The sequence below is a fragment of the Drosophila gunungcola genome (genome assembly GCF_025200985.1).
Source record: "Drosophila gunungcola strain Sukarami chromosome 3L unlocalized genomic scaffold, Dgunungcola_SK_2 000031F, whole genome shotgun sequence".
NCBI classification, from domain to species: Eukaryota; Metazoa; Arthropoda; class Insecta; order Diptera; family Drosophilidae; genus Drosophila; species Drosophila gunungcola.
This window is the reverse complement of record NW_026453183.1, coordinates 860601-872469: the sequence shown is the minus strand read 5'-3', so window position 1 is coordinate 872469 and position 11869 is coordinate 860601. Positions and strand designations below refer to the sequence as shown.

Sequence of the window (11869 nt, the reverse complement as noted above, 5' to 3'; positions counted from 1 at the left end):
TTAATGTGAGTTCTTGGGCAAAATCTGTAATCAAAATGAGTAAATCCTCAAGTTGAGAATTCAAATTCTCATTTTCTGAACATCAGAATTTTCTCTGTGTATGCATATAAATCGAATTTTAGATGTTTTAAAGACTAATTTATTTTTGCAATTGCTGCAAGGGTATATATATTTTGGTAGTTGACGGCGCGATCATACGTTTATTTTACCTCGCCAAGAGGTGTTTTTGTTTGATTAGAATGAAAGGAAATAGGAGAAACTATAAGTAAATTAAATAAAAGATAAAAAAATCAACTTTTTTTTTTGGATCAAGTCAACAGAATCTTGATTTGAACCAAGGACTTTTGGATTCGTAAAGCACCAGCTTTATATTCGAAAACTAACTAAGCCCTATAAGATTTAAAATGGGAATGGAATGGCTTTTGTAGCTATAATTTTTAAGTTAAATTATAAGCAATTAAAATAAATACTGAACATTACCAAAATTCATAAACAAAAAAAAGTTATCTATCCAATGTTTGTTGATTCAAGGCTTTTACCTCCTAGGCTATGCACAACCCATTTGCTGACCCTTGAGGGTCGCCTAGGTGGTCGTTCCCTTTTGTACCCCGGCCACTGGCCACCAACTACAGGGTAAGAAAGCAAGTTGCATTCGTGTGACCCTGCAGATTTTGTTACATATTGTTTCCCCCAAAAAAATATTTATGTGCCTCGGATTAGCAGGGCATTAATTGATTTAATTTAAGCTGTAAACCGTGTTTGACTCGATTGCAGATTCATCAGCGCCGAGAACGCATAGTGATAAGTCAAATCAAACAGAGTGTGTCTGGGTTGGGTGCTCCGTTGAAGAAGGAGGGGGGGTGGGAGGAGCGAAAACATGGAATGGCTGTGTTTGTGTCGATTGATAAACGCGAGTACGTTTTTAGGGCTTATTTTTCAGATGACCAAGCGGGAGACAACAATGAGTAAACAAGAGCAACAGCGGGTAATAAAGTTGATTGCAGCAGTGGCAAATTGAATATTTGCCTGTCAGTGTGTGCGTGGCGTTTGTTTGCTCGCATTGTTAAATGAAATGTCCGCATCAGCAAAGTAGCAAATAGGATGATAAATGAAGCATCGAGAGCGGAGAGAGTGGCTGTGAGTGACTACCATTGTTAGCGTTAATGGTACTGAGCAATCCTCCTTTCGGGTTGCCCCCCGCCCCCGTAGTTTGCTACCAAAATACAACCCTTGCTCTCTGCATCAATTCGCTCTCCCCACCAAGCTGTTGCTTCGCCTACGTACAACTGTTGCTCTGCGTTCCTCTCAAGCTGCCAATCCTGGGCTCTAGCTGTTCTTTACTTATCCCGCTTGTGGTAAGCAAATTCCACTCAGAACAGTTCTTGCTATCACTCTTTTGATTACTCACTCGCCACAGAGCGGGGATTACATGCCACTTCCACAAACGGCACCATAGCGGCGATAAGTAAAATTTTCTCCACATGAAGTAGCACTGACTTACAAATTTAATGTTTTTATTTGCTGCAACTTATTGTCTGAACCAAAAATACGATCTATCTAACTATCTACCCATCTATCTCTGTATAATATCTCAAAGAATAATTTTTTAAGTCTCTTCTATTAAATTGGTATGGGACTAAAGGATTCTTCATCAAAAATATAGCTTCATATACGATGGATAGATAGATTTGTGTATTCAGCATCTGGTAGCATCATCTCATCAAGTCAATTTTTGATATTTTAAGTGAAGCGTTTTCTCGTTGATCTACACTAGCCATTTTTTATACCCTTATATAATTATAGTTAATATTATAATTTCAGTCAGAAGTTTGCAACTTAGTGAAGGAGACGTTTTCGACCCTATAAAGTATATATATTCTTGATCAGCATCACTAGGAGAGTCGATCTGGCCATGTCCGCCTGTCCGTCCGTTTCTACGCAAACTAGTCGCTCAGTTTTAAAGCTATCTGCATAAAACATTCCCAAAAGTTGTCTTTCTATTGCAGGTAGTACATAAATCGGAACGAACCGGATCGGACGTCTATAGCATATAGCTCCCATAGGAACAATTGAAAAAAATTATTGAAAAAAATAAAACGTTTTATTTCGGAACGAACCGGGTCGGACGACTATAGCATATAGCTCCCATAGGAACAATTGAAAAAAATTATTGAAAAAAATAAAACAGTTTTATTTCAGAATTACGGCTTCCACTTTTTATTAACTTTTCTATTTTGAAATTTTTGGTTTTAATTCGTTTTTGACTTATTAAAAATTTGACAGTTCAGTTTCTAATCAAGAAAATTGAATTATAGTAATTTTATCTTTGGATTGGATCCTTGCGGAACCATCCATATATTCAGATAATGGTATAGACAAAGTAAGATTCAGTCTATCTATAAAGTAAGTTAAGGCTTGGTATTCAGGCTACCAAAATGCTCCCCAAAACAATAAAATCATATAAAAAAAGACCAAATTGACAAAAGGGTATTATATAAATAGTATATATATTAGTATTTTTGTCAGAAGTTTGTTACGCAGTGAAGGAGACATTTCCGACCCCATAAAGTTTATACATATATTTTTGATCACATCTGGCCACACTTTCTTAAATAACTAAACTGCCAATTAATAAAAAAATGTGTCTATTTGTTTTTATTATTTATCTCCCTTCTTAATTGCAATAGAACACTTTTTGGTTTTAATTCCAACCCTCCGACATTTTTGGTTAATTCGCTATGTTGCACAGTGTAAATAAGCTTTGGATTGGCAGCAGGTCCTCGGCTATACTCTGGATTGTTTACTATCAGCGGAGGCGTAATAACAAAAGCATCAGCTGCTCTCTTCGCCCTCGTGCTCTCTTGGCGCGGTGGAAAAGCGAGAGCACTTGCTCTCTGCTCTTTCGCGGTCGGCTCTCTTTGTGCGGCGGCTGCTGTGCCGCGCCGCCAATTTGCAAGAAAATTAAGTTCGTTTCGTTTGCAGTTGTGGAAATCGACGAGGAGAGCAGCGGCGCACTCTCCGCAAGGAAGCTGAGCTGCCAACGGCCAGTGAGAGGTGACGAGTGGAAAGTGGCAAGTGGATGTACCAAAATGGTGCTAATCGCATGTTAGCTGCCCGTTGCAGCTGAAGTTTTCGTCCGAACACGCTTTTCGGTTTGTTTTGGTTGTGGCTGCCTCTTTTGTCCGCCCTAATAAATAGTGTGTGTATACGCACACTGGCATAGACCCGTGCGAGTGTGTGAGTGTGTTAATTTTGCCGTGTTGCCGAATATTTGTGTCTGTATCTGTGGCAGCCAATAGTTGTGGCAAGGCCCTCGAGCTACTCACAACAGACAACAACAGCATCAGCATCCCCCAATAAGTGGCAGCAACTGCGACGGTCGGCAGAACAACGGCAGCCGCGTTTGTTGTTAATTGAAATAAATTGAAATAAATTCCCCGACTTTGCTGCTCATATTGTTAATAAAGAGCGGACGGGCAACGGTGGAACCAGCGGCAGTAAACAATATACAGTGAGCAAATGTGGTGTTTAGTTCCATGCCAGGCGTCAAACGACTTTGTGTGAAGAAGAGCAAAGAGAAAGAGCGAATGCCATGAAAATCCAAGGAATTCCGGTCGAAAATAAGTGAATATCTCAATGTTGGTATCACAACCAGTGGCAGTTACAACAAAGCTGCACAGGCGTTTATTTATAGCCCCCAGTGTGTTCTCATTAGTGAGTGTCTGTGCTGCACTGCAAACTGCAAACTGCAAAATGAGTCAACGAAAAATTTGGCAAAACTTGAGGGGAAAACGAAGTGAAGAGTGCAACAAGAGAGAGCGAGAGGTCCTACCAATCCCCATCTTAGGATATACTTTCTCCCCCGATTCTCAGTCTGATTTCCAGTCACAGTCCAAATATTTGGATCGTGCCATAACACAATACTTTCTCGCCGAGTTAGATTTACCTCGTGTTCTTAGAACACCATTGTTTACACTATTCGTTTATTGTTTAGCTAACAGCCACTTATGCGAACTTCCACTTGTATACAAGCGAAATTCATTAATTGTGGCGGAGGGGGAGGGGTGTGATATAGATTATTTCCCATGCCAACTGCCAGACCATAATCAATTTCATATTTGATTTGTCCTCTGCTATTTTTGTCTTGTTTTTATTTGTTCAAATCAAATACCAACCCTACCTACTGGGGTCATTGCACTTAAGATGCGTGGGTGCGTGAACCAAAACCTCTGAACCCAGCCACGACTGCCGGCGAAAGCGCCGAAAAATATGCAACGGCCATTTCCACCATCAGCATAAGCTAATATTAACGATTTTCTCACTTCATTTCCTCGCTCACTTCGCAGCGCAGCATCCAGCGACACAGGACATGCGCAGTGGCTTCTTTGGTAGTTGCAGTTTGGCTAACAACGCCTGAAAGAGCGAATAAACATGGCCTTCTCCCGCCATAACATCGAGAAGCGCCGACTCATCGAGCTAGTGCGCCTGAACCCCATCCTCTGGGATTGCCGCCTGCCCCACTACAAACGTTCCGACAAGCGCAAGGCCATCAAGTGGAACGAGCTCGGTCGCCTTTTCAACGTCAATGGAGAGCGAGTGCAGCGCACCTTTACATCGCTCCGCGAGATCTTCCGCCGCGAGCTGAACCACGAGAAGATGCTGGGCACCGCACGCTTCAAGTCCAAGTGGGAGTACTACGACGCCATGGCCTTCCTCAAGGAGGTCATTCGTGAGCGCAAGTAACAAGGCTATTTGACCTGTTCAAAGATATTTAGCAAACTTATCTAATTTTCTACCTAAAGCACTGGCAAAGAGTATGAAAACTTAGGGATGTCCATGTCTACTGGATATTCAAATAGTATCTGCACTTTTTTACATTCCATATAAATTAGTTTTAGTTTGACTTTAAGTGATTTTTTATTTGGCAATGAGGATAAACCCTCGTATAGCTGAGATTTTTTCAAAGTTGTGGGCTGAGCCCACTTTTAAAAGGTACTGTTTGATCAAAATACTAGTACAAAACTCCTTAATATATAGGAAATCAGTTAAATGTGTGTGTGTTTTTTTTTTTTGGTAATTTTATTTAAGTTATACATATAAAGTTTCTTCCAAAATTAAGAAAATAATCATTTTTTTTTTTTACAAAAATGTACAGAAAAAACTAAATTAAATGATCGATTGACCCTTAGTCTAAAAAGTTTTTAAATAAACATTTTAAAGAAAAACTTCTAGGAATCCCGAAAAAATGTACAACAAAACACCAAAATAATTTACTTTTTTTTAACGCAAAAGTCGACAAAGGCTTTATTGCCCTAAATTTGGAAGTAAGACCGAGAGGTAAAAGAAAAGTTCCACCAAGACCCCAAAAAAAAGAGCTCGATATGGTAAACTTTTAGATACATTTTCGGTAATAAATTTTCGAAACGACAAAACTAAATATATTTGAGTTGTAAATATTTTAAAAAGATATTACCTAAATTTTCAAATTAAATAAATTTAGTTTCGCCATTTTTTCTTTAAATTGTCTCCCCGGTTTATAGTGGTCAGCCTTTTGGAACAGTAACAAAGAGGGGTTTGGACCGGGCCTTTCTTTTACTTCTTGGCCTGCTGTAAGTGTATACAGATGGTTGAAGCACTTACTTATTTCCCATTTTATGGTGTAAAGCCTTTTGATACTCTTGCAATTGGTATTATAACTTCAGTCAAAAGTTTTCATTTCCGATTTTATCAAGGACTTTATTCCTTATCAGCATCACAGAGTCGTCCAAGCCATGTGCGTCTGTCAGCCCGTAAATTTCCACGTATACTAGTTTACCAGTTTTTAAGCTATCCTATCTGCATAAATCTTTCCAAAGAATGTCTTTCTTTTGCAGATAGTATATATGTAATCGAAACGAGCCAGATCGATCGACTATATCAAAAAGCACCATGGGAACAATAAAAAATTTAATGTTTTTTAATTGAATATATTTATATATATAGTTATTCATCACAGCCATATAGTCGATCGAATAATTTAGCAGAAAATCATCAAAGCTTCACTGTTGTTAAACATTCTTATTTATTTATAAATAATATAAAATTTAAACTTTGCATAAGCTGCAAGGGTAAATAAACTTCGGACTGAGGACGATTGATCATTCAATTCTGTACTAATGCTACTTTTGGTACATTTCTCTGAAAAATGTTCATTCATTTCGAATGAAACTTAAATACAATTTCAAAAAACTAAGAACATTAAAATTATTTCCTTAATGTTAAGGTGTTTTTTGACGCTGTTCCTATTATTTTGATCAAGCGAAATGTGTGCTCATTTCACAACTATAAGGAGGTAATTGAAAAAAATATAAGAAATGAAAATTTTTCAACCGATCAAAGTCCTACCAAAACGGAGGTGTATCCAATATTATATGAAATATGAATAACGTTATTATTTGAAATCCGATTACACTGACTTACAAATTTAAAACGACAATATCCTTCAGAGATCAAACCTTCGTTTTCCGGTGCAGTTGCACTCCCTGATTAAGAAAACGACACTTAAAATTTGTGTCAAGGCACCTTTTAAGTGGTAACTTTTTCACCTGTTTTCATGCCTATTTTTTTGTAACTCCGTTCTACTTAACCGATTTCGGTTATCGATATAAATAGATTAAGAAGCGCATTGTAAAGTTTAAGAGCTTAATGGTTTCGTTAACGTTCCGTCTTCTAGATAAAGCGAAAAAAAATAATTTTGCTTTTAGGCGTAAAAGTAGTTAAATCTGAATTCAATCTGTAAACTGTGCAGCAAGTTATTGTTGGGATATTAATTATTAAAAATTAAAAATAAATTAAGACGAAAAGTTGAAAGTATATATATCGCTTTACCTTGAAGACGGAATGCACTGGCATACAAATTTGAATCGACGAAATTCTCCAGATATCAAACCTTGTTTTTCCGGTGTGCCTTAATCAGATATGACACTCCAATTTTTTTCTATGGCACCATTTTACTTTAAGTATTATATTATAACATACCATTAATTATTTCTTTAACAAGAAAGGAAGCAAACTTCGGCAAGCCGAAGTTCCCATACCCTTGCAGCTATTCCAAAAAGTAAATATTCTTGAAAACATTTAAATTATGATTAACTTGCGTATATGTTTAAAAACATTGATTAATTATTTGATAGTTCCTATGGTAGCTATATGATATAGCCGTCCGATTTTGATGAAATTTAAACCATAATTCTGAAATATTTAACCATTACTATATGTCGAAGAACTAAAAAAAATTAAGAAACAGCACAGTTATAATTTTATCTAAATTTATTTTTCCGATTGTTCCTATGGGAGCTATATGAATAGCCGTCCGATTTTGATGAAATTTAAACCGTTGTTCTGAAATATTTAACCATTACTATATGTCGAAGAACTAAAAAAAATTAAGAAACAGCAAAGTTATAAATATTTTATATTTATTTTTCCGATTGTTCCTATGGGACTTATATGCTATAGACGTCCGATCCGGCTACTATTAAGTATATACATATTCTTGATCAGCATCACTAGGAGAGTCGATCTAGCCATGTCCGTTTGTCCGTCCGTTTCTCCGCAAACAAGTCCCTTAGCTTTAAAGCTATCTGCATGAAACTTTCCCAAAAGTTGTCTTCCTGCTTCAGGTAGAACATAAGTCGGAACGAGCCGACGATCAGACGTCTATAGCATATAGCTCTCATAGGAACAATCGGAAAAATAAATGAAAACAAAATAATTATATACACACTGCTGTTTTTATACCCTTGCAGAGGGTATTATAATTTCAGTCAGAAGTTTGCAACGCAGTGAAGGAGACGTTTCCGACCCTATAAGTATATATATTCTTGATCAGCATCACTAGTAGAGTCGATCTAGCCATGTCCGTCTGTCCGTCTGTCCGTCTGTCCGTCCGTTTATATGCAAACTAGTCTCTCAGTTTTAAAGCTATCTGCATGAAACTTTCCCAAAAGTTGTCTTTCTATTGCAGGTAGTATATAAGTCGGAACGAGCCGGATCGGACGACTATAGCATATAGCTCCCATAGGAACAATCGGAAAAATAAATGAAAAAAAATTATAACTTTTCTGTTTTTTATTTTTTTGTTTAGTTCTTCGACATTTAGTAATGGTTAAATATTTCCGATTTACGGATTAAATTTCATCAAAGTCGGACGACTATATCATATAGCTCTCATAGGAACAATCGGAAAAATAAATGAAAAAAATTATAACTTTTCTGTTTTTTAATTTTTTGTTTAGTTCTTCGACATATAGCAATGGTTAAATATTTCAGAATTATGGTTTAAATTTTATCAAAATCGGACGTCTATATCATATAGCTCCCTTAGAAATAATAAAAATATATAAAATAACTATCAAATAATTGAGCTGCAAATCATCATAGCTTCAATGTTTTTAAACATATACGAAAGTAAATCATAATTTTAATGTTTTCAAAAATGTTTAATTCTTGCAATAGCTGCAAGGGTATATGAACTTCGGCTTGCCGAAGTTTGCTTTCTTTCTTGTTAACTTTGTTTTTTAGTTTTTCGAGATGTAGTAATGGTTAAATACTACGGTTTAACAGTTTAAATTTCATAAAAATCGGACTACTATATCATATAGCAACAACCGGAATATTAAAATAAATAAATTTAAAAAAAATTTAATAAATCTTAATTTTAATGTTTTCATGAACATTTAATTTTTGGCATATCTGCAAGTTTGCTTCGTTTCTTGTTTTACCTTAAAAAGGTGAAGGTTTAATATATATAAAATATATATATAACCAATTAAAAAATTTTTTGTTGAGTATAAGCAGTGCATTGATTTCGAAACTTTTTTAAAGTTTGTTGCATGCGACAAAAGAATTAAAATGAAGAAAAGACAACTTAAATGGAGATGCAATTTATTTTATGCCATCTACACATATTGAAAGGTTGTAATTATATCACTATTGACAATTTTATTAAAAATTAAACCACAACATCAAAAAGCTTCTTGTAAAACAAAAAAACATAAAAATGAAAATATTGTTATTATAAAAAAAAAATAATTTTTGAAATAGTTGCAAGGGGGTATAACCTTGGGGTTGCCGAAGATTACTTCCTTTCTTGTTATTTAAGCTTTAAAGTCTTGCCAAAACAAATTTAGTACTGAACTATAGGTAAAAGTTTTTTTTTTAAAACCATAGTCACAATATTGGGGTACATTAACTATATTTCAAACCAAAACTACTGATATCAAACAAAAACACATTTCATCGAGGTGAAAAAGTCTGGACGATTGCACCTTCAGCATATAAAATATCTGATATCAAATTTTGTGACGAAATTCGACTAGATAATTGCACTTTTTAAATTTTCCCATTCGTCACGCCGAAATAAAAAATGCCTGTGTAGGCAAAATACCTGGATGAAGCGGTCCAAATGAAATCATTTAAAAAGTGAATTTATCTAGTCGAATGCTTTTTTGATTTTCAAAATTTGACATCAGATATTTAATATGTTAAAGGTGCGATAAGCTAAATTAAAAATGGAAGGATATGTAAAGCATACCTGGTATATGCCAGATGCATTGCCTTGCTTGCAAACTAGGAAAGCATATTTATTTAAACAAATGGTGTTTGAAATTAATGATATAATTTAAGTTAGTTTTTTGAATTTATCAAATAATATCTATTTGCATACCCTTGCAGAGGAAATTATAATTTCAGCCAGAAGTTTGCAACGCAGTGAAGGAGACGTTTCCGTCCCTATAAAGTATATATATTCTTGATCAGCATCACTCCTATTCGATCTAGCCATGTCCGTCCGTCTGTCCGTCCGTTTCTACGCAAACTAGTCCCTCAGTTTTAAAGCTATCTGCATGAAACTTTCCCAAAAGTTGTCTTTATATTGCAGGTAGTATATAAGTCGGAACGAGCCGGATCGGACGACTAAAGCATATAGCTCCCATAGGAACAATCGAAATATATATACTTTATAGAATATATACTTTATAGGGTCGGAAACGTCTCCTTCACTGCGTTGCAAACTTCTGACTGAAATTATAATACCCTCTGCAAGGGTATAAAAAGTATAACTTTACTATTTTTTTGTAGTTTTTCGATATATAGTAATGGTTAATTATTTCAGAATTACGGTTTAAATTTTATCAAAATCGGTCGACTATACCATTTAGCTGCCATAGAAATAATAAAAATATATAAATAACTATCTAATAATTGAGCTGCAAATCATCAAGCTTAAATGTTTTTAGACATATACGCAAGTAAATCATAATTTTAATGTTTTCAAAAATATTTAATTCTTACAATAGCTGCAAGGGTGTATGAACTTCGTCTTGCTGAAGTTTGCTTTCTTTTTTGTTTTCGACATATAGTATTGGTTAAATATTTCAAAATTACGGTTTAAATTTAAACATAGACGCAAGGAAATCATAATTTTAATGTCTTAAAGAATATTTAATAGCTGCAAGGGTATATGAACCTCGCCTTGCCGAAGTTTGCTTCCTTTCTTGTTTAATGAAAATATTTTTTTAAAGCTGAAATAAATATCTAGATGGTTTTGGCCACCTTTCCAAATTATATTAATTGTTAGCCGGCTCGAGGTCAGAATGTTGAAAAAATAACACAATTTTTTTAATTTTGGTTATTTGTCAATATATTTGGGATGCTCTTCGGCAACCGTCTTCAGAACAACTATAATATAATAACAACGATTTTAATATTCTTAAAAACAGAAAACAATTTACATTTGACATACATTTAATTTACACGTCTGCGTCCGGTGACGTGGAGTTGTTAACTAATTTTTCTTTCCCTAGTATATGTCTATATATATAAGCGCAATTGTCAGTCTCCGTTTTGTAGTTCATCCGTATGTTCTTATGATATGTAGCAAAGTATTTTAAAAGAATTAATTTCTGTTTTTGCGGATCTGAATCCGTTAGCCAAATGTTTGGCGAAAAGTTCCCGTGAGTTCTTTGCGCAAGTTAACAGAGAATTAACAGGGGAACTTAGATTCCGGGCAAATCTTTCGGAAGTGAAAATTGGAACAGGTCTGGGAAATTCGAATCCGTGTGAATCTTTCTTAAGTGAAAACTGGAACAGGGCAGTATGTAAAATTTAAAAAAAAATACATATTCAAAACTCAGCTATTACGGCGTAATTTCCGGCAGTCTCTTGGAAAAATGATCTCTCCACATTAAAGCAGAAATTTTGGCAGGAAGTAAGAAGTAAGAAATAAAAAAATATATATTTTAGTTAAGAATATAAGACGAAGGACATAAAAAATTAAAATTGAGTTTTTGACAGACATTTTTACAAAATATGTCAGTTTTGGTAAAAATTTCGTAGTTTTTTTTTTAAATTGATGTATTGAAAAAAAATCGTTCGATCAAGACCTTGTTAATTATATCTCGAAGACCTGTGGAAAATTTCATTAAGAGTAGTACTTCGCGAGAAAACTTGGCAACCGACTTTGAAAACACAGTTTCGAGAAAACGCATTTAAAGTTTCAAGTGACAATAAAAGTGGGAAGCGAGCGCACAACTTTTCAAAGCTGTATCTCCAAATCTATCACTGGGATCAACTTGAAAATTCAATGTTCTAGAGATGTTGTAGAATTCAATAATAAAATAAAAAAATAGATTTCTTTAAATCGCGAAACCTTTTAATACAAATTGTATGGTTAAATAAAAATTTTTATTATTTTTTTTTAATTTTAGTGTTAGCTTTTATTTTAAAATTGTTTTTGATATAATTTTCGAATGCAAATTAAACGTCTTTTCTACGCAAACTATTCTCTCAGTTTTAAAGCTATCTGCATTAAACTTTCTTAAAAGTTGTC

General features: G+C 34.7%; 1 protein-coding gene across 1 annotated transcript in view; it reads left to right on the top strand.

Moving 5' to 3' along the window:
- The first annotated feature begins 2876 nt into the window (after positions 1-2876).
- Positions 2877-11869, top strand: part of LOC128260229 (uncharacterized) — a 50274-nt gene continuing 41281 nt past the window's right edge. Inside the window, 2 exon segments of the mRNA XM_052993045.1 lie at positions 2877-3071; positions 4347-4739. Coding sequence (XP_052849005.1) covers positions 4432-4739 — 308 coding nt within the window. The 5' untranslated portion in view covers positions 2877-3071; positions 4347-4431.